The 23,758-nt window shown below is 42.0% G+C and overlaps 1 protein-coding gene across 6 annotated transcripts in view; it reads left to right on the forward strand.

The window, feature by feature from the left end:
* LOC126458365 (serine/arginine repetitive matrix protein 1-like) overlaps nucleotides 1–23,758 on the forward strand; it is a 178,048-nt gene that overhangs the window by 120,362 nt on the left and 33,928 nt on the right. For all 6 annotated transcript variants that reach the window (XM_050095340.1, XM_050095339.1, XM_050095336.1 and 3 more), the window contains 2 exons: nucleotides 6,229–6,436; nucleotides 13,070–13,192. In XM_050095340.1, the coding sequence (XP_049951297.1) occupies nucleotides 6,229–6,436; nucleotides 13,070–13,192 (331 nt within the window). The remainder of the gene's footprint in view (nucleotides 1–6,228; nucleotides 6,437–13,069; nucleotides 13,193–23,758) is intronic.

Below are 23,758 nucleotides of genomic sequence, written 5' to 3' on the forward strand. Positions count from 1 at the left end.
TATTGAGAGAACAAATTCATCCAATTTAATCTTACAAAAAATGAGAAATGTGATTTACATTTTGGATGCACTGAGAACTACATATCGTGTGTTCCAGTTGCAAAGACTGAAATATTTCACATTCAACCAGAAGAGATGGCTGAGTGGGGTCTTATATTTGTGATTAGCTAGTACAGGAATATACAGGAGCTGAGACATACCTGTGTTTATCATCCGTTACATGCTGGACGTCAACACCATATCTTTTCACACCATGTCTTATCAATTATGGTTTTGTGATTTGTGCTATTAAGAAGGGCACTAATCACTAATTTTGTAATATGTGTTAAGTTATTGATCAGTGCCACACACATTGATCTGCGTGGTCATATATAATCTTAGAAATGATGCAGTTTAGATAAACCCTGTGATGGAAAGAAAAGTGAGTGTTGAAATATTTAGGCAGGAAATATTCAGAAACTTCTGTCATCTTATTATATAAGTATATCCACTTTTTGAAACGTTGATTGGTTTACACTGCTTTGATATGCTTAAGGACTGTAATTTTGATAAATATTATTAAGATTCATGGTATAGAGTAAGGAAAAAAGAGCCCAATGACTTCCTCAGTAGCAAGCACACGCTCAAGATATTTAGAACACTTCTTAGCAGAAAGCAAAGGAATGTTTCAAGGTGTCGCATGACAGTTACATTCATAATTTAACCACTCTGACTTCAGAAATATGTGTTACAGTATTATATCACTTTGGAGTATGACAGTGATCGAGTAAAGATTAAAGAATTCCATTCTTGGCGTAATACCAATTTTCGATAAGTGGTGACTGGTTTCAGTCAGTGATGGATGATTACCATCTTGGAACTTCATATGTGAAAATTTGTTATCATTGTGACTGTTAATACATAAATTTAGCATGCATCCATTAGGAAATGTTGTATCTACAAGATAAATCCATTTGAGTGTTAAAAGCTAAATATTAATGAACGATGAGCTTTTATATATTTGGATGTTAACAAGGACGACCATACCTTAAAGTAACCAGATACGCTAATATAAATGCACAACAAACTTGCAATTCACACTTGCCTTTCACACTGCTATCTTCTGCTGCACAGCTATCATTCCAACTGATTAAGCATTCGAAACATGCATTGTTTCAGCGTTTATGGTATGTAAGTGTAGTATCCGTATTGTAAACGTAGAAACAATCCATGTCTAATAAACTTAATGGAGTTCTGACAATGTGAAATGCACTACCACCAACAGATGGCAGATTGTATTTGAACATAAGCCATATTACAAAACAAATACAGCAGTGTGAAAAACCAAATGCACTGCTCGGCAGAACAAAGGAGAACCTACAGTGATGACAGTGTATTGCCACTGAAATGTGTATGGGTAGAGAGAGAGAGAGAGAGAGAAAGAGAGAGAGAGAAGCAATGCATTTTACTCAGGGTGGAGTTTTCAAAGAAAAAAACATTTATTATTCAAGTAAACATAAAAGCAAATAGTGATCTTTCTTAGAATAAATCACATGATCATAAATGTCTTAATTTTTGCTCTGTGGTTTTTTTAATGATATGTTAACACCCAGCAACAGAATTGTACGGCAGCGATGGATGTGTGTTTAAGAGTAGAAGGATCAAAAAGGTCTGATCCTGGACAATACTTACAGATTCCAGAAAAATCCCAAACAGCTTTTGGAAAACAGACCCGTACGTCAGAGTAGTAATGTGCAGTGTGTTCTGATGTAGAAGATGCTATTCCCAGTTGCAATACTAGCAATGCCAAATTTATTGCATTTGGCATAAGAAAAGGAGTTTATGGTATGTTGCAGTTAGCACTACTGCTTGCAACAACTTGATTTTGAATACAAAAATGCTGTTCCTTATGCAACTGCATGATTTTCCACAGGAATTTTAATGTGGACACCCTACGGAGAGCAACATGAGTTTAATTGGTAATGAATGGAGGTGTGTTTCGCAAGTCCCAGTGGTTTGTCAATTGTGTTCTGAATATGTACCTTTGTCAGTGGTATATATTTGAGTTGAATACGTGAAACTATCGCAACATTCAGCTAACTAGATGATAAAAATATCAAAATTCAAATACGTGCTGTGTAGTATGGATAAGATGCTTAGACATAGCCTGTCGTATGTCTGCTGGCCTGTACGTTTTATGTACTCTCATCGTGCAACAATCCACACTGGTACAACAATGCGAGTAATTTTATCTTCCTCCACTCCATTCACAGGTGGTTGAAGGAGTGCAGTTTGGTGTTCCCCCAAGTACAACATGTGTACTACTTTGCAAAGTTAACTGTCAAGTTACATCTCATTTCCTGCAATCATATGCACACTACAATATGAAGTAGGCCTAATTGCTTCTGTCTATTTAACATGGCATTTTTGACACACACACACACACACACACACACACACACACACACACACACACACACACACACACAGTGTACACCTGGATATTGGAAATTTCAAGGAAAATGTCCAAGTTGCTAATCACTATCACCTAGACGCTTATATCATGGAAGTGCCACGAGAAAGACAATTTATTCTTTCTGACAGGGTCAAGTAACACACTGGCGAAGGAGTTTATATACAGTAATATCAACTGCCCAATCACACATGAAGTCCTTGTTTAGGTCACATTACTGCATGGCCCTATCATGTAAATTGATACCTTAAAAATTAGGGAGATAGTAGCACTGCTGGTCACAAAGTATAAATGTGTGGATCGTTGTTACATTCAAAAAATAGCATAATATTGTTATGGTAGTCACTAACATGGTATGTCTAGCCAACCTGTACCACATCACAGTACTTCAGTGACATCCACTGTTGATTGACATGGAGATGTTAATGGAATTTTTTAATGTAGTGTTACATTAGACTATATGAGTATATGTATCAAATCTTTTGTTTTGTGTTCTTATTTAACAATTTTCAGGTGTTTTCAGTATTCAGCTCATCCAGTTCACTAAAATTATTTTTCAAAGCCGTGGTCAGGTGTTAGTATCACACATTATTGGTTGCTCTGCTTAGTAATGCGCGCACACGCACGCACGCGCACACACACACCATACACACACACACACACACACACACACACACACACACACACATACACACACACACACCTCCCCCCAACATAGGATTACACAGCCAAAAGTTGCCGATAACTGGTACATTGATATAGGTCTCTACACCTACTAAGGACATCTTCATCAGAATGAAATTTTGATAAACTGTAAAATTACATTGAGAGAGAGCAGTGATCAGCTATGCTCTAGTGAAAAAGAAAATAAAACGAAAGAAGTTCCAGCCTTTCATACTTATGCCTAGCTAGGAACATCATCTGATGTTGGCTTTATAATTCCTATGTTTGAAAATTATATACGGTTGCTGAGAAACTGCCATGTTATATATATTTCTTTCTAGGGATCTGAAGATGTCATCAGTGACTTAAACAAGGCATCATTCAGTGTAATATCCAATCAAAGAAAGAAATAAATTATCCATTCATCAAAAATAAGTTACGTGAATGGTTGTTTATGGACAGTGTAGTTTTATTGATGCTGTTCTATTTGTGGCATATGGATAGTAAATTTTTATTTGCTAATGAAATTGGATGAACATCTGGCATGTGTATTAGGAGATAAGTCAGATGACTGGCTGAGTCAATGAAGAAGTGGTACCCAGTAAACATCCAGAACAATCTTTGAAACCTGTATGCTAGGATTGATCTTTTTGAGTTTAGCTCCGAAAGTTCACTTGAAAACCTAGATATTCCCTCCTGATTCAGTGGTTGCTCTGGAGATTACTTGCAGTTGTGAGCAGCCCATGGCATTCACCTTTGTCATGTCGCATATGCTTGATAGTACCCTACTATTGTGCAAATTGAAGTAATATTATTTTCTACAAAGTGCAGCCTCACACGATGTCAAAGCATGCAACACTGTGATTTGCTCACATAAAACCCTTTGCTGTCAGCCAAGTACAGTTATTGAGGGATGATGATTCACTATGTTAAATTCATCTACGTGGCTAGTTAGTTGGCACTTTTTGTTTAATGCATGCATCATACTGTTGTGAAGTATGATCATTACATAAATACCCAATTTTGAACATTTTTTGTATTTACATGCCTCCTTCATGGTACCACAATTGTCACAAATGGTAGCGTACACTCCTGATATACCACAGACGTTTTAAGACTTCCCTACAAAAAATCTCCTAAGAAAGATTTGTAAGAAGTGTTATATAAGAAATATTTTTTTCTTGTTAAGAACAAACATTCTACAAAGCACATCCGGAAAATAAGTTTCCCGGTGTTGTTTACTTTAAAGTAGACACATTTAGGTGGGACAATTTTGCATGTGCAGCAGATCTATGACATGGCAATCAAATGCCAGCCGGATAGGTCCCGCCTGGTGCCAGCACCGCAGCAGCAGTTCCCTGAAATGGCAGCTCTTCTTTGTTCTCCTGCTGCCTCTGAGGTTTGGTCAGTAATAAGATTCCTTAGTGCATGAAAAATAGCACCCATCAAAACTCACTGTCAGCTCCGATAGGTCTGTGGGCAGAACTTCGTGAGTAAACGGATGTTGTGTTACTAGTGTAGGCTTTTTTCCCCGAAGGTCATCAAAGTGTCCATGATGGAGAGCGCAGTGGACGGCCATCACTAATCGTGATCATGTGATTGAGCTGGTATGGCAGCGGATCCTGGATAACTCTCGCTTCTCGATTATGGAGCCCAGCAGCCCATTTTCTGTAGATATTGCAATCCTTATTTCATGAAATTGTCACTAAGCACCTGTTGTTCAAGAAAATGTGTGCTAGGTGGGTGCCGAAAAACCTGACACTCGAGCACAAAACGAAATGCTTTGGAGCAGCACTGACATTATCCAGCGGTATCATGATGATGGCGACGAGTATCTTGACAGTATCGATACGGGCGATGAGGCTTGGATTTCTCACTTGACCCCAAAACCAAGTAGCAGTCCATGCATTAGTGTCATAGTGGAACTCTGATGAAGATGAAATTAATACAGACTATGTCGGTGCAGGCGGTGATGTGCGTTGTGTTCTGGGACAGGAAGGGCATTTTGCTCATTGTCTTCGTGCCCAGGTGAAACAATGTGGACACCGTGACGTGCCATCCAGAAAGAGGTGTGGAATGGGTGTTGTGCTGACTGATGACAATGCTAGTCTTCATACAGTTCATCGCACAGCAGCTGTTTTGTAGAAGTTCATCTGGGAGCTCTTTGATCATCCAGCATGCAGCCCTGATCGTGCTCCTAGAGATTTCCATCTTTTCCTTCAACTCAAGAAATTCCTGCCCCTCCGTCAGCACTTTGACGGTGACGAAGAGCTGAAGATGACTGTCGTGCGCTGGTTCCATTCACAGGAGGCAGACTTCGGTGACACAGGAATACAAAAGCTGATCCCACAATATGACAGGTGGCTCAGTGCTTTTGGTGACCATGTCAAAAAATAGCTGAAACGTTACTGTATATGTTGCTAATAAAGTTTTTCATGTAACTGTTTTCTGTTAAAAAAGAAAAAAAATAGGAAAACTTACTTCGTGGGTGCATTTCGCAAACATTTCCGAAGTGTGTTTTCTACTCGAGCTTTGAAGTATTATTTGTTTATGATTGGCATAAATATTGCTGCTTTATTCTGAGAGAATGTAATTGGGGGGGGGGGGGGGGGAAGCTGTAGGAGATTCAATCTTATAAATTTGGTTTTGCTGTCTAAAGACTACTATCACAGCTAACAACCCACAAAAGTTTGTTGAAACAGGCAAATAAGAGAAGAGACAATTACCTTACACTATACAGCATGTTCGGCTTATACTAACTTTTGTGAATGTGTTATTATACTGATAGTAGTGGAGGCCATTTAAGGCACTTCATATATTTGTGTGTCACTAGATATTATCTAGTGAAGTCTAGCCATAAATTCCAGTGGAACATGTTTCGAGAAGTAGTTCTCTGTCCACATATGAATAAATTATATGAGACGGAACCTAACTAATTTTATTTCCTCTGTATAAGTGTAATAAGTGCATATTTTGTTTTACATGATAATCCTTTAAAGTTTAATGACTTTCAGTTTTTGTAAGTGTTGTATTGAGTCTGTATTTTCCGTCTATCTTAGTTTTGATCTTTTAGTGTTACCTATTCTTTTATTGGATCTTTAAATAACTAACAGGTTCCCATTCTCGCTATGAGCCACCTTCGCCACCTCCACCACCACGCTACTCAGAAGGCCGATCACGTGATGCATACTATGTACCAGAACATCGTGAGTCTGCAACACCGTTGACATCACATCGTGATTATGGTCGTACTCATCGTGACTATGATCGTCCTTCTACATCTGGGTATGAAAGGGACAGGAGAGATGATCGCTATGAGAGGTAAAAGCAAAGCTTTTTAATTGAGAACTTTATTCTAGGAATTTTCAGTTAGGAGTGGCAGTCAGTGTCAAATCATCAAGTAGATGAACATAACAGAATTCATTGAACAGTGGATGCTTTTGAATTGTAGGAATTTTCAAGATGATGAATGGAAGTTATTGACAATATTAAGGAAGGTCTTATATCATATGAATGATACATGTGACAGTCAAAGAACAGTCATCATTTGGAATAGAACATAGATACATATTGTTCTTCATTTCAGTCTTAGAAATATGACCCATAAAGGCAGGTGCTGCAACTTTTTTGTAAGTTTGATATTTTAAAGTGAGCACTGGTAACTAGGAGTTAAAAGACTTCTGCAACTCTAAGTAAGGGAGAAGACACCATGGAATTCTGAAGTATTTGGAAAGACAGAATATAGAGAGGTAGTGGGGAACAGGTATATAAAAGTAACTTTTAAGTGTAGAAACAGAAATTCAGCAGATAACATGTTTATTGATTGTTTTGCAGTGAACTAAATGGAAATATGAAACACATTCTTTTGGAAGAACAGTAGGATAAGAAGACAAGGGAATGAGCAGGACTGCATTCAACTGTATAATAGTCCAGAAAGCTTAGTTTGAAATCGTGAGATGTTACCACCGAGGAAGAAATTTGTTGTAATGTAGTAGCAACAGAGCTAGCAGTGTCAAATTTCATTAGCCTGAAGGAAGTAGTCGTGTAGCACAGACAGAAGTGGGAAGATTAGAAGATAAAAGGAAAACTCGTATCTGTAACATCAAGAACAAAAATTAACATTGTGGACGAGAAGTGGCTGAACTAAAAGGAGATCAAAAGAGGCAATGAAATGTTAAATAAGTGTGTGTGGGAAAATATACAAAGCATATCCCGATTGAAGTGCATAATAAAAAGATAAACACAACTAAAAAGAAAAAGTAATGTGATGCATATACAAGCAGAAAATGCAACTAGATCATTCTATTTAAGAGAGAGAGAGAGAATTTGTTCATAGTGCAAGGTGATACACACCATGAATAAGAATTTTAATGGAATTCTCGAATACACGACTCAAAAGAATTAGGTGAACACATGTATCAATGTCCAGTATGTTAAGTCTATTTTGATACTGCTGATACCTATGGCCTTATTAAATAGCCTGAGTCACTGCTTCCAGTATGTATGACAACTAAAGTCTTTTGCCATCTGTTGTATAATGCATTATAGTATCAGGTGACCCCTCAGAAGTAAGTGAGTACTGGAAGTATGTACCTCTAGTGAGGTACACAGACAACAGTTGTAATTTGTGGACATTGTATTGAACCAGGCACATGAAACATGACGTCTAAATGCAAAGCAGTGCAAGTAAAGAGGACAGTCTGTTTGATCTGAGGAGGATGGTCTTTCCGATGTGTTGTTGCAGATTCCAATGACTGTCTGTCATCCATAATTTGTGGACACTGTACACACAGATAGGTCAATATACATGGCGAGTTGGGCAAGGTCACCAACGCATTATAACCCTTTGTGAAGACAGATACCTGGCCATCTCTGTGCTGGGTCATCGTGCGGCTGCTGCCATAGGTCTGCAAGAGAATCTCAGAAGGGCCACTGGTGTCACTGTGTCTGATCAGACTAAGGAATAGGTTACAAGAAAGGACCTTATGATCCAGCATTCCTGTTTGAGTATCTGCTTGACACAATATTTTGCATCTTGCCTTCAGTCCTGCCATTCTCATATCAACTAGTGAATTTTGTTACTGGCCAAACGTGTTATTCACAGAAGAGTCCAGATTTCCTCTGAAACAAGGTGACAGCTGTGTTAGTGCATGGAGGCACATTGGTGAGCGGTACCTGCCAAATGTTGTCCAGGAAATTGACAGATTTGGCCAAAGGTCTGTAATGGTGTGGTGAGGCATAGCTGTAGGGATCTCGTCATTCATCTCTGTACAGTGAGGCAGTACATTGAACAGATCCTGTTGGACCATGTGGTGGCTGCTGCGCACAGTGGTGGCCTTGAATTCCGTCTCATGCACAGTAATATCAGGGCCCACCCAGCAGGCATCACCAGGAGTGTCTTGCAAAGCCTGGATATTGAAGTAATGCAGGATCCAGCGGTGACTACTGGCCTAAACCCCATGAAGCATGTGTGGGACCTACTTGACAGATGTGTTTGTGGCTGTCCTGGTCCACCGTAGACTTATGGAGAATCCTCAAGGACTCGCAGTGAAGAATGGGAGTGGAACCACAGGGTGACCTTCATAGGCTTAAATGGAATATGCCATGAAGGTGTCAGATGGTGATAAACACTCATGGAGGGCATAGAAGTTATTGAAGGTGTCACACAAAGTCCAATGAAAAGCTCCCAATATGACAGGATGAATAATTTTTTTCACCTTCTCAACACTTGGCAGACATTTGAGTTCTTGTTATGTAAGTGAATGAGATGTGATGTTGTTTTGTTGTGTACTTAATTTGGGAAATTTGGTAACTTACCTAGTCCTCAATTGTTTCTCAGTGGAGTATGGGAGAATCCTGAAGCCATTTTTCCCTAATTCTTTTGAGCAGTGTATAAGAAAAGCTTCGATAATGTTCAGAATTAAGAAAACAAGAAGAAATGAAGGGAAGGGCAGTGAGATATTGTTTTTTAAGAAAACAATGGATGGTGACAGGTAAAAGGAGCAGACGTTTAACAAGCTACAGGCGACTCATTGGCTGAAATGGAAGGAGCTGAACCAGAAAATTAACAGATGAGATGGTAATCATAGAAGGAGATGAAGAGAGTCCAAATAATTTGCCCAAAAATCATTAAAACAGGATTCAAGAAAGAAGTTGGAAATTGCATGAAGAGATAATGATCTCCCATATTTCTAATGAAATCACCAGGATTGTATTAAGGAAAAAATTGAATGTAAAATGTAAGGAGCTCAATTTTTATTTTGAAAAAGTTTTGATAGTGGATGCTATTATCACCATGAGGATACTTTTGGGCTCAAAGAAGATATATTTTTTGGTGTACAAACAGATAGGACGCACAGGCGAGTTGAATAAGGAACACTGTAAATGAATAAGGCAGTGTGTGTAGTGATTTCTGCAGCTACAACAAAATGCTGTAATGTATAACATGGTTACCTAAGATTGTAAAGAGCAGATACTCTGCCCCTCCCTTATTGTGTACAAATATAAGGTACATTATGTAACAAGAAACTTCATGATATGAGGACAAAGTAAAATTTGTATGTTGTTAAAGAATATTTAAGAAGTGAAAAACCAGTGTGGTATGATAAATAAGCAGAATTGAAGTATGTACAGTTAAATGTGTGGAAGAAATTGGCATGAGAAGAAAAGGAGAGGAACCTAAAGCTATATGCAATAGATAGAAAGTATTAAGTACCTAAGCAGTGAGGCTTCGTCATAGGTGAAAAAACATGGCAGTCTGTAAATGATTTATTCTAAAATTTACGTTTTATTATGAGAACTGAATCTGCAGTAGAACCAAAAGAAATAAAGTAAAAAATGTTTCAGAATTGTAACAGTTTATGTTATGGGAACATGACCAGTGGAAAAAATTGCGGTAAGGTGGTTAATACGTTCGCTGCGGCTGACACTTTTAAGCATCAACATGAGTCACTAACTCAGTGCTATTAACCCTTAAAAGCATTTCCGTGACAAACTAGCCAGTGTGGATTTTACATTTCTCTCTCTCTCTCTCTCTCTCTCTCTCTCTCTCTCTCTTTTTTGCATGTGCTTAGTTGTCTGAGAATTAGATTGTTTGAAATGACAGCTAGCTTATCAACAGACACTAGGACCTTCTAATGCTAAAAATTGTAGGAAGAACGAAAATCTCAGTGCCAATAATTTACTGAACATACTACAAGACAGTTATTTCGAGTTCGAAGGTAACAGAACGGAGCAAGAAAATGTGCCTAGTGATGACAGCGTGGAAGAAGAATCTAGTGATGATATGGAGGACAGGTCTAGGATTTGTTGCTGGAAACCTTTCAGTATAGATGAAATACTTGTGGTCTTAAGTATTGCGTTATGTATGGATAATGGAAAACCACTAGATTCCAAGATAATTGGTAGAAAGATCCTCTGTTTCAAAATAGAACAGCAGCGATGAGCATGAGCAGACACAAATGTGCGATCATCTTACACTCATTACATTTAGCTAAAAATCCACAAGCAGGACACCTAAAACCAGATGATTGATTATGTAAAATACAACCTATACTAAATTATTTTAACAATAGAATGTGTAGAGTTTTTTAATCCAGAAAGAGACCTATCTGTAGATGAATCGATCAATCTTTGAAGAGGAGATCATCCTTCAGACAATATACATGAAATAAAAAAGGCATAAATACAGCATCAGAATGTACAGGCTAAACAATCCAGATGGTTTTGTAAATAAGAGTGCTGTGTACGTGGGGATGCTTGTCAGTTTGAGAAGAAACCATATTTACTTGGACAGTTACTACTACATTTTCAGGTTAGCTTAAACCTTATTCTATCTGAAAATGTGTTGCACTGGAACACTGAGGTTAAATAGGAGGAACAGTCTTGAAGTGGTGGTATCTGAAAAACAAGGCAACACTATTGCTCACTATTTGCAATGCGTGACGATTGGAAAATGGAAGGATAGAGCAGATGATGATTTACATTTTCATGGAATTACAGAACACAGTGGTAAAAGTTATGAATTAACGCCAGCAAACAATCTGGAAGTCACTGCCAATACAATGCAAATATTTCTGGGACTGATAGGCAGGATCAGATGCTGTCATATTATTTATGCGAATGGAAGACTGTCTGCTACCTTAAAAAAACCATCTATTCTTCCACTTAATTGACAGTCTATTTACTTCCTCTTATTAATAGCCTACTTCTCAGTTTGTACATCGAAACTCGGAAAGTAAAATAATAAAGAGGTACTTTCTCCAATGTGATTTCGAAGATATGGTAGAAAGAGAACTCATAGTAAAACACACAATGTGCAAAAGCAGAAACCAACTGAAGGGATAGAGCAAATCATGAAGAAGAGGTGTAGAAAGTGTGTTAAACAGGGCAAGTGTGGTGACATGCCACATGAGTGTTCAGACTATTCAAACAATATTGGATACTGCCTAAACTGCTGTCTAACAGCATTTTGTTTAGCAAAGGACGTTGTCAATATTCCCAAAGAGAGCTATTTTGTTTATACAAACAATGTCAGATTATCTTTAGTTTTTTTCATTTTATTAGTTTTTCAGTGTTCTCATTGCCAGATTTTTTTTTTTCTGCTTTTCCAAAGATGTGCATTTGCTTGTTGTTTGAATTTTCTTTTCATTGAGAATAAATCAGAGGAGCCATTGAGATTATTTTATATAATGGTCATGACAGTTACAAGCTTATCACAGGATCCAAATGTGAGTGATGCTTGTATGTGTTAACTGTCAATATTTCAATATGGAACAAAAACTGCAAAATTTTGCTTCAGTAAGATTTTGGCTCGCGGTAAATGCTCCCTTAAAGTTTCTGCCTTGTAGGTTAGTGGCTCGTATTTGATACCGCAGCGAACGTGTTAAATCTGTGTGAAGTACAGAACACAGGATGAAACACAAAATAAGAAATTGAAATGTAAAGATACAAATTGATAAAGTTGTACAGTTAAATGGGTAGAGAAAATTAATACTCTTCAATGGAAGTGTTGAATTTCGGATAGGCACACAACTACTTCAACATTGTAGCTCAGCCTGTGAAATTGTATTTTTCATCAGTGTGTGTGTGTGTGATATATATATATATATATATATATATATATATATATATATATATATATATATATATATATATATATATATATATATATATATATATATATATATATATATATATATATATATATATATATATATATATATATATATATATATATATATATATATATATATATATACAAAGCTATAGTGTACCAGTTCTGTGCCCTGGTTGTAAGATAGGAGATAAGGAGGTACAAACAGTTTGAGCCTGTAAACTCAATTGATGACGAAAGAACAGGAGATGGGGATCCTTCCAGCAGGAAAAATGAGCTACAGATAATTGAGCTACAGATAATTGAAGTGAAGATGGATGTGCCTGTGAAGAAATTAAATGAATGTGGACTAGAATATTGTGCTTCGAGAGGGTAAGATGGGTTTAAAACGAGAAGACATTTTTTCCTCTTACCCAGCTGCACCTGGCAACAGGAGATAATTGTGAAATGATTTAGAACTTTCGAACGAAGTTGTTGCAAATGAACTTTTTGGCAAACAGAGGCAGTTTTATTAATTTAGTAGCTGATTTGCTTTTGATATTAGGTTCCCATAAGATTGAATTATGTGTTAAAGTTGTCCTTTCTTCATAGTGAGTTTGGATAGCTATTTGTTTCTCAGAAACTTGTGAGAGAAGGGAATGGTAATTGTGCAAGGCTCCATTTACTGAGAGCTGACAAATTTTTGTAGATTTTGAAAAAGAAACCTATTTTTTGCAAATTATTTGCAGTGTGTTGTAAGATTTTGAGCACAGTTGCATTGAAATTCACGGTCCCAGTTGATAATATTTCATGTTACTGCTTTTGAAACTTATTGTTAACATTAATTTGTTTTTACCCAGACGCGGCGGTGATGACTTACGTCATGAGTTAGATCTCCGCCGACGTGACGACCGCTATCCCAGTCATGGGGAGGTAGTGCGCACATACGAACGTGGACGAGACTATCGTGGAGATTCCAGCAGGTTTGTCGTAGAGACTGCATTTGTCATGCTTCTTACAGTAGTTTCACTTTTATTATGTAGGTGGTGATTAAGTATTCATCACTTTGAAACTTCCTGGCAGATTAAAACTGTGTGCCCGACCGAGACTCGAACTCGGGACCTTTGCCTTTCGCGGGCAAGTGCTCTACCAACTGAGCTACCGAAGCACGACTCACGCCCGGTACTCACAGCTTTACTTCTGCCAGTACCTCGTCTCCTACCTTCCAAACTTTACAGAAGCTCTCCTGCGAACCTAGCAGAACTAGCACTCCTGAAAGAGTGCTAGTTCTGCTAGGTTCGCAGGAGAGATTCTGTAAAGTTTGGAAGGTAGGAGACGAGGTACTGGCAGAAGTAAAGCTGTGAGTACCGGGCGTGAGTCGTGCTTCGGTAGCTCAGTTGGTAGAGCACTTGCCCGCGAAAGGCAAAGGTCCCGAGTTCGAGTCTCGGTCGGGCACACAGTTTTAATCTGCCAGGAAGTTTCATATCAGCGCACACTCCGCTGCAGAGTGAAAATCTCATTCTGGATTCATCACTTTGATATTAGAATTTCTTGAAGTAATTGTCATGAACTGCAAAATTCCTATTAAGTTTGGGAGTGTTGAAGTCTTCATTGTTGTGTGCCTTCTTTTATTTGAAATACAGTGTATGTCCTATGTGACATTGTTACCATCTACAGTTCACGAGCAGTTACAGATATCAGTTATTTGGCTCGAAGGCAATGCAGTCTCTTTACCATTGATATGCTCTCAACACTTTTACTTACAGAGATACTGTTCCTCAAATTACGCTAACAAGGAGAGGGGAGAGTGGTGTGGGTGCAGGGGTGGGATTGACTTTCTGAAACTGTGTGGTGAGGGTGATCATGGTCCCAAGTATCACACCCTCCAGCCGTCCAACCTTAGTGGGTCTTTGTTGACAAGTTATAAACAAACAAGAATTTTACGGTATACTGTAGATCACTGCTGTCCAACTTTCTTATGTGCTTGGACGTATTTAACTCGTGTCTTACCGTATTTACTCGAATCTAAGCCGCACTCGAATCTAAGCTGCACCTGAGAAATGAAACTCGAAATCAAGGAAAAAAATTTTCCCGAATCTAAGCCGCACCTGAAATTTGAGATTCAAAATTCAAGGGGAGAGAGAAGTTTTAGGCCACACCTCCAACTCGAAACAAAGTTGGTCCATTGTAATATGAAACACAATTTAGGTCAAATGAATGACGATACAGCTACAGTAGTTTGGTTCGAGTCGTAAGCTTAGCAGTTAGCTTTACCAGGTAGCCATTGCTATGCGTCAGGCGCTCCGTCTGTATTTATACGGGTACCCTTCCTTTTTCGCGTGCTTCGTCTGGTTTGAATTGATTGCTTCTTTTTCTTTGATCTGATAAGTGCCGTTCTCTTTGTTATAGGTGTTTACGTCACTCTAAGCTGAAAATGCATTACTGTGCTGTATCATGCATTGTTTGTCGCATTCTGATAATGAGTGTTTACGACCTGTCGCCGCTCGCGGCATGCTTGCTCTTGTACACGCTACCGCTGCTTTTTTTTTTTTTTTTTTTTTTTTTTTTTTTTTTTTTTTTTTTTTTTTTAAAAAGGAATCGTCTTATTGGCGAAACAATGGCAAGAGACTGCTATTTGCTGTTACTTACAATACTGCTTTCTTTGATAATGATCAACAAGAACCAAATAATAGACTGCATATGAAAGATGATGTTCTGAACGAGAGTTTAGCGGAAATTTTTCTCCATTTGAAAATCTTTGCAGACGCCTCTTTAGTACATTAAATTCTGCACAGAACTTAGAGCATCTTAGATATAAAAATCTAGTCAATTGCCGTGCTTCATTTCTGACTGTATCACTATTAGGCATAAGAATAATACGAATATAAACATGACATGATATTTATATTCTTCTGCCTTTGCTGTTGTCTCACTCTAGTTTCGTAGTTTATTAGGCAGACAGGATTTAAATGAGATAGCAGCAAACACGAAAGAATACATGGCAAAATGTTTATATTCGTATTATTCTTATGGTAAAGAGAATACTGCATGTGATTCACAATTCATAATAGTTCCTATTAGCAACCATCTCTTCTCACAGGTAGGAAAGAAATTCAGAAATCAGAATGTAGAGTTGAGCATATTGACAAACATCCCAAACAGTCTTGCCAGTCAGTTTTCATAGTATATTGAAATGCTGCTGCGTTCGAAGATGAACAAAATGGAATTTGTATTTACTTCATTGGGTAATGTATGGAAATGCAGTGGCTGAAACTCGTGGCGGAGAAAAAAAAGCTCGTCTTCCAACTTTTTTTTTTAATTTATTTACTGACGCAGAGGTTTTGGCGCCAGTATTTATCTTTGTGCCTGCAAAGCATGTCTACGTAGCGCTACATATATTTGACAGCAGAAGTTAGTTGTGGCGGCACCTACCAACATTTTTCAGAACTTCCGCTTACTTTGTACTCGATTCTAAGCCGCAGGTGGTTTTTTGGATTACAAAAACCGGAAAAAAAGTGCGGCTTGGATTCGAGTAAATACGGTAAGTTGCTACAGGTGCTGCCTCCACTGCAATCACTATTTACTACTACTGCTACTACTATTACTACTACTACAACAAATGTGTAATGCTGTTGAAGTATTTCAAAGGATCATAATTCAGATTGTTTTATTTTACTATGTACATAATTAATTTACATGTTGGCTGTAAGTTCAGAAAAAAAAATATCTGGCCCCCAAGGGGACCCACAGTTCCTCTTGTGGATATGGGTGGGGCGCACACGGGGCCCTGAGCTATTGCAGTCTCCTTCCTTTTTCCAGACTGCATTACCGTCCCTGTTCCTCTCCTTCCATGTCCTTACTCCTTTCTCCCTGCCCCCTCCTTGGCCTCTTGGTGGACTTCTTTATATTGACCTGGCTATCCTCCCGGCTATGTTTCGATATGTGCTATTGTTTAGTTTGCTGTCTCCATCTCATTTTCGGTGCTTTAGGTCCCCTTGGGGTTTGACCTCCATTTCCAATGCTTTCTGTTCAGTGTGAGCCATTGGGGATGAACTCCCAACCTAGTTCCCAGGGTGCAGGCTCCTCTCCCCCTCCCCTCCCTTTTCCCCTTGCACCCTGGCCCCCGTCCTGCTAGGTCACCTGCACGGTAGGCAGTCCATATGGTGGGACTGTTAAGTACTAACCTGGCTGAACCCCCTAACAGCCAAGGGATCACACTGTTAGCATCTGAGCTGTTGACGCCTCGTGTATGCCAAGGAGTCGATGCTTATCACTTTGAGGCATCAGAACTCCCTGGTTTGAATGGGTGGTACTAAGGCGGACGCCTTGCACATGAAGCGGCAAAAGCTTCAACATCCTGCCCATTCTGTGACTGTCTCTAAGAGTGATAGAAGACATGACACTCCTTCTTCTGATCCTTCGGCCTTCCCCTCCCTGGCCACTCCCTGGGAAGAGGGACAAGCTCGCTGGCTTGGGTTGAAATCTTTCCCTCAGTACCTGGTTTGTACTAGGACAGAAGGCGAAAGTTTTGCCTCGACCGAGCCTTTGTTTTTCGTGGAGATGATCGAAGATAAGTATAGCGAAGTGGAATCCATGAGTAAAATGCAGTCCAGTTCTTTGCTCATAAAGACATCCTCTGCTGCCCAATCTGAAGCCGTAAAGACATCTTCTGCTGCCCAATCTGAAGCCCTGCGTTCTTGTGACCATCTCGGACCATCCTAGTATCCGTCGTACCCCACCAATCTTTGAAATCGGTACAGGGCACCATTTTCCACCGGAATCTTCTTCTCCACAAACTGACGAGGAGCTCCGTGCAAGCCTCGAGTGGTGAGTCTGATTTATCCGCCATGTACAGCGATGCCCTACAAACAATCGCACCGATACAGCCGTCTTTATCCTGGCCTTCGAGGGGGGAGGGGATACCCTCCCAGAGAAGGTAAAGGTGATTGTGTATCGGTGTGACGTAAAACCTTACATTCCACCACTGACGAGTTGCTTTAAATGCTTATGGTTTGGACACATGTCTTCCGCAGCACCAATGATCCCTCTGCAGTGACTGTGGGTGCCCCCTCCATGAGGGGAGTGCCTGTGCTCCCCTGCCAGTGTGTGTAAATTGTAATGCGCAGCATCCTCCATGCTCGCCAGCCTGCCCGGTGTATGTGAAAGAATGACGGACTCAGCAGTACAAGACCTTCATCGACTTAGCTACACCGAGGTTTGTCGAAAGTATGACCGACTCCATCCCGTGCCTATAAACTTCTACTTTCGTTTCAGTTACGTCCATTCCCCCTCCTACCCCCTCCTCTTCCCAGCCCCGCCCCATTCGCCTTCCACCTCACCCTCACTATCCCACTCCCCTCCCCCTCCTCATCAGTACCCATACCCACCCCTTCGGGTGCTGTTCCCCCTTCCCCGCTGGAGAAGTGTTCCCCTTTATTGGCAGCTGCTGCTACTGGAGCTCTCTCCCACGACTCCTCTTCCCGACACCTCCCTGAAAGGCGATCTGCAGCTCCACATCGGCCGCGCGATCCGCGGCCAGTTGGTGCCAAGATTGCCAGGTGTAATTTCATGCCCGACCTTACTGCAGTCTGCCCTTCTCTTCCTTCACAAGAGAAGCAGAAACACAAGAACAGGGGCAAGGCCCCTTCAGTACCTCCTGAGGTACCACCTTCCCCTCCTGCAGCCAATGAACCAACTGTGTCTGACCCCACCTATACGGACATTACCCCATCCTTATTGGTGATGGATGGTGACTCGGCGGCGGGACCGACTCTGGTCCATTCGCTTCCCATTTGGACTCCAGCTTGAGGATCCTCCAGTGGAATTGTAATGGCTATTTGCGTCACCTCCCGGAGTTGCAACCCCTTCTTTCCTCCTACTCTGCTGCTTGCATTGCTCTCCAGGAGACTCATTTTGTCAATTCTTACTCACCCACCCTTTGTGGTTCCATGCTTTCTGTCAAAACCAAATTGGCCCCTTGCAGGCTTCTGGTGGTGTTTGCACCTTGGTCCGCAAGGAAATTGTTAGTAAGTGGGTTCCCCTCCATACCAATCTGAAAGCAATTGCTGTCAGGGTCCATCTTGCCACTCCAATCACAATCTGTAATCTCTACCTCCCATCTAATAGGCTTCCCACATCCCTTGCCCTAACCACCCTTCCTCAGCAACTCCCTTCTCCCTTCCTGCTTCTAGGGGCTTTAATGGCCACAATGCTCTTTGGGGTAGTCACACGCTACTGCCCTGGGCGGGACAAGTTGAAGCTGTTGTGGCAGGGCTTGACCTCTGTCTCCTAAACACAAGCACTCCCACACACTTTAGTGTTGGACACGACACTTTCTCTGCCATTGACCTCTCCGTCTGCAGTCCTGGCCTTCTTCCCTCCATTCAGTGGGATGTCCACGATGACTTATGTGACAGCAATCATTACCTGATAGTTTGACCATCCTTCAGTATATCTCGCTCCGTCACCCTCCCAGGTGGGCCTTTTTTCTAAAGCTGATTGGGGTGCCTTCTCCTCTGCTACCATCCCCCCTGTACTACCACACAATAGTATTGATGAGTCTACACAGACTTTTGACTGCCGCCATTCTTTCCACAGCTGTTTCAGCCAATCTCCTTCCTTGGGTTCTCCCTGTTGGAAGATGGTCCCTTGGTGGACTCTGGAAATTGTTGTGACCATAAAAGACCGCCACTGTGCTCTTGCAATGCTTCAAGCGGCACCCTTCTACTGCTCTCCTTCTGGTCTTTAAATGATTCTGTGCCTGGGCCTGTTAACTAATGAAATTTCAGAAACGGATTTACTGGGATCGGTGTGGCTGCCATAGGGCCGCAGACCCCCTCTTCATAAGTCTGGGTGAAACTCAGGCGAATTTTTGGCCGTCGTCCTCCCACTGGCGTTGCAGGGATTTCTGTGCACGGTGTTGTCCTTACCCATCCGGACTTTGTCACAGAGCATGTCGCACAACTCTTTGCCCAAGCCTCTGCATCGACTCAGTATCCGCGCATGCTCCTCGTCCGGAAATTGTGCTCAGAGTGACTGCCTTTGTCTTTCATTCCTTGCTGGTTGGAGCCATATAATGCCCCATTTAGCGAGTAGGAATTCGCCAGCGCCTTCACCCTTTGTCCCGACATGGCTCCTGGACTGGATCGGATACATAACCAAATGCTCCAACACTTTTTGTCTGTGGAGTGGGGGGTATTTCCTACCAAGTGGCAGCAAAGCATTGTTATTCCGGTGTTGAAATCTAGGAAGCCACCTCCTCAGTTAGATAGCTGCCATCCAATTAGCCTTACCAACACCCTCTGCAAGCTCCTTGAATGCCTGGTGAGTTGGCAGCTGTTTTGTATCCTTGAATCCCGCGACCTTTTGTCATCAACTCAAGGTGGTTTTCGCTGTGGCCGCTCTACAGTGGATAACTTGGTCCACCTGGAGTCTGCCATCCGATCGGCTTTTGCCCATCGGCAATACCTCATTGCAGTCTTCTTTGACCTGCATAAAGCCTATGATACCAGCTGGCACCACCACATCCTCACCACCCCTCACAAATGGGGCCTTCGTGACACTCTTCCCGGTTTTGTCCGTAACTTCCTTTCTTGTTGCTCTTTACGGGTCCAAGTTGGTTCCTCCTACAGCACTTCCCATCGGCAAGAAAATGAGGTTCCACAGGGTTCCATGCTGAGCGTCCCTTTGTTTCTCGTCACCATTAATGGATTGGTGGCGGCTGTTGGGCCGACAGTGTCCCCCTCTTTGTATGCTGAAGATTTTTGTATCTAGATCGCTTCCTCCGTTATGGGTGCTGCAGAACGCCGTCTACAGGGGGCAACTTACCGGGCGCAATCTTGGGCTCTCTCCCATGGCTTTCAGTTTTTGGTGTCCAAGTCATGTGTCGTGCATTTCTGCCGTCGCTGTACAGTCCATCCCCATCCGGACCTGTTCCTCAATGGTCAATCCCTCGAGGTGGTGGACACCCATCACTTCTTGGCTTTGTTCTTTGATACACGGTTGACGTGGCTCCCTCATCTTCGCCAGCTGAAGAGGAGGTGCTGGTCGCATCTCAATGTTCTTAGATGTGTGTGCGATACCACCTGGGGTGCAGACCACTCTATTCTCCTGCGATTGTGCAAAGCGTTGGTCCAGTCTCGCTTAGACTACGGGAGTCCTGTCTATGGTTCTGTGTCACCTTCGACATTGCAGATACTAGACCCCATCCACCATTGTGGGGTACGACTTGCGACTGGTGCCTTCCAGACTAGCCCTGTGATTAGCCTTCTCGCAGAGGCTGTGATTCCACTGCTGTGAGTTTTGCACCAATAACAGCTGATATCTTATGCGCTCCGCATTCACTGCACCCCAAAGCACCCTAATTATGGTCTCCTTTATCCAGACACGAAGATCAACCTCCCTTTACCGCATCTTTTCTCTGCTCACGCACGTACCCCTCCGTGGTGCATCTCTCGGCTGCAGCTCTGTCTTGATTTCTCCATCAATTCAAAGGATTCTGTCCCTCCGGAGGCCCTTCGCCACCAATTCTACTGTCTCCTCAGTTCATTCCAGGGTTCATAAGTGATTTATACTGATGGCTCCATGGTTGCTGGTCACACTGGTTATGCTTACACCTATGTGACACCCACGGAACTTCGTTTGTTGCAGATGGCTGTAGTGTTTTTACTGCAGAATTGGTAGCCATCTTGCATGCACTGGACCATGTCCGCTTCTGCTCAGGACTGTCCTTCACTATCTGTAATGACTCCTTGAACAGTTTGCAAGATATTGGCCAGTGTTTTCCTTACCACCTGTTGGTCACAGCTATCCAGGACTCCCTTTCTCTCCTTGATCAACTTGGATGTTCAGTGGTTTTTATTTGGAGCCCAGGCCATGTTGGGATCCCTGGCAATGATGGCATTCTGGAAATAGATCTTCACTTGGCATTACGTCATCAGGTTTTGGGGACCTTGGCATGCAGAATGGCACACTCTTTCTTCGCCGAACAAGTTCAGGGCGATAAAGGTGGCGGTCCTCCTTATGGGTCTCTCGTAAAGCCTCTGTCATCCTTTGCCGGCTCCGCATCGACCATACTTGGCTTACTCAAGGTTATCTCCTCCGTCGTGAGGACCCCCCCCCCCCCCCTCCCCTCCCTGTCGTTGTGGGTCAGTGTTTACTGTGGTTCACCTCTTATTGGACTGTCCTGACTTAGCTGCCCTGTGACGGACTTCCTGACTCGCTACCCCTGGCATTAGCTGACAATGCCTCAGGAGCTGATCTAGTTTTAAGATTTTTTCGTGATTGGGGTTTTTATTGCTTTATTTAATGGTGGGACCTTCAACCTTATCGGTGGGTGGAGGGGATGGCAGGCTGTGTTGCTCCCCCCTTCTCCCCTATTGGACTGGCTTTGACTGGGCTTGGTGGTTCACCCCCACCCTCTGCCTTCCCACTCCTTTCTTTATGGGGTCCGTTTTATCTTGAGTGTCCATCTTGTCTACCTGTGCTTCTTTCTTCATGCTCCTGTCATTAGTCACTTTCTTTCCCTCCTCTCTTCTTCCTTCCTTCTCTGTCAATAATTTATAATTTTATGGCCATGGTAGTTTCCTCTTACAGTGTTGGGTTTTATTGGTTTTAGTTATGCCAAAGACAGAGAGACTGATGACTGTAGTTTGGTCCCTTTCTCAAATCCAACCAATCAGAAAAATTTGGTGCTTAGCTGGAACAAGCTGGTTAATGCGTTATCTAGATGGGAGTCTGTCAGGCTGGATCAGTATTTATTCTTGAAGATGCTCATTGACGAAAATATAACCTTGCAAAGATTAGTCCTCACCCCATCCCAGGGACTCGTGGCTCTTTCATGAGTTTGTGCATGGTGAACGTGGAGCCCCGAGCTATTGCTGCCCTTTCTCCTCTCCAGGGCTGCAGTCACTTCTTTTGCCTCCACCTTCCTGTTCTCATTTCCCCTCTCTATCCTTGCCTATGTCAGCCTGGCTAGCCTCCTGGTTTCTGCTATCCTTTATGGTTTTGTTCCTCTTGGAACCCCCCCCCCCTCCCCCCCCCTCCCCCCCCCCTCCCCCCCCCCCCCCCCCCCCCTGTTTTTGGTCCCTCTTTGGAGTTTGACGTGCTCTTCTAAATTTGGTCTCCATAGTGAGAGAGAGCTGGAGAAGAACACCTTACTTAACATCTCTGGTGTGTTGCCGTGCTTTTCCATCTTTTAATTGGTACCATTGTCTTTTTAACACTACACAGTCAGCACTGTAGTCAGTCCACAGTGATGGGGTCATTATGTATCCTTTTGGTTGAGCCGATGACAACACGAACACGCTTCAGATACCTGAGGTGTTACCTCCCCATGCCTGCCAAGAAATGGTTGCTTGTTGTCATGGAGCATCAGAACTCCCAGCAATGACCATTGTGCCAGATGTCTCGTGCTGTGGCTGGGTGGTGCCCACAGGGAGAGCCCCTAATTGGAGTGGGCGATAACAGGGTGGTAGCTTTGCAAGTGAATGTATTAAGCTCCAAAAAACTTTATTTTACAGCCTTCTCTTTAGTTGGGAATGGATCCTTTAATATGTCCTTCTGTTCCCTTACTACCTCCTGGTAGGAGGCCAGGCTTGCTGGCTTGTAGTGAACTCATTTCCCCACTACCTGATCTGCACTGGCGGGAACACTTTAATTGCCACCAGGTCCTTATTTTTCATAGAAATTATTGAAGATAAGTTGACGAAGTGGTCTCTCTGAGTCAGAAGCAGTTGGGTTCACTGTTGATCAAAACTTCAGCCCTTTGTACCTGTAACAATCTTGGTGACATGTCTGTCTCCATTACTTCTCACCAGTCTTTGAATATGGTTCAGGTTGTCATTTTTCATAGGGACCTCATCCTCCAAAGTGATGAGGAACTCCGGGCCAATCTGGAGCAGCAGGGCTTTGAGTTTGTTTGGCATCTTCAGAAAGGTCGTAAGGAAAGTAACACTGATACTGGGGCCTTTATTCTAGCTTTTGATCCCAGAGATGATCAAGGTTATGGTTTATTAGTACGGCGTGAAGCTGTACATCCTGCCACCTGTGTTTGCGTTTCAGGCAGTCATCCCCCTCTTTCAGTTCCAGATCTCGCTGAAGCCTGCTTTCTCTGCCTGCTTTCTCTACAGGCTGCCTCGACGTACAAAAGAGAAGAAGAAGACGAAATGTACGAAAGTCCTGGGGCAAGGCCCTTCCAGTGCCCCCAGAGATGCTGACTTCCCCAACCTGAGTCTGACCTCTTCTTTATGCATGTTGCCCCTTATTTGTTGGTGTTGGTTAGTGACTGGCAGTGTGACTAGCTTTGGCCTGTTTGCCTCCATTTGGATCCCCGTCCTGTGCTTATTCAATGGAATTGTAATGGGTATTACTGTCACCTTATGGAGCTGCAGTCCCTTATTTCCTTTCACTCAGCAACTTATCATACTAAAGGAATCTCATTTTACTGATACTCCCTTATTGACCTTATGTGGGTTCTCTCATTTTACTGATACTCTCTTATTGACCTTATGTGGGTTCTGTGCTTTTTTTCGAATCGGTTCTGCCCTTTG

Source organism: Schistocerca serialis, chromosome 2 (assembly GCF_023864345.2).
Source record: "Schistocerca serialis cubense isolate TAMUIC-IGC-003099 chromosome 2, iqSchSeri2.2, whole genome shotgun sequence".
In the NCBI taxonomy this organism is placed as follows: domain Eukaryota; kingdom Metazoa; phylum Arthropoda; class Insecta; order Orthoptera; family Acrididae; genus Schistocerca; species Schistocerca serialis.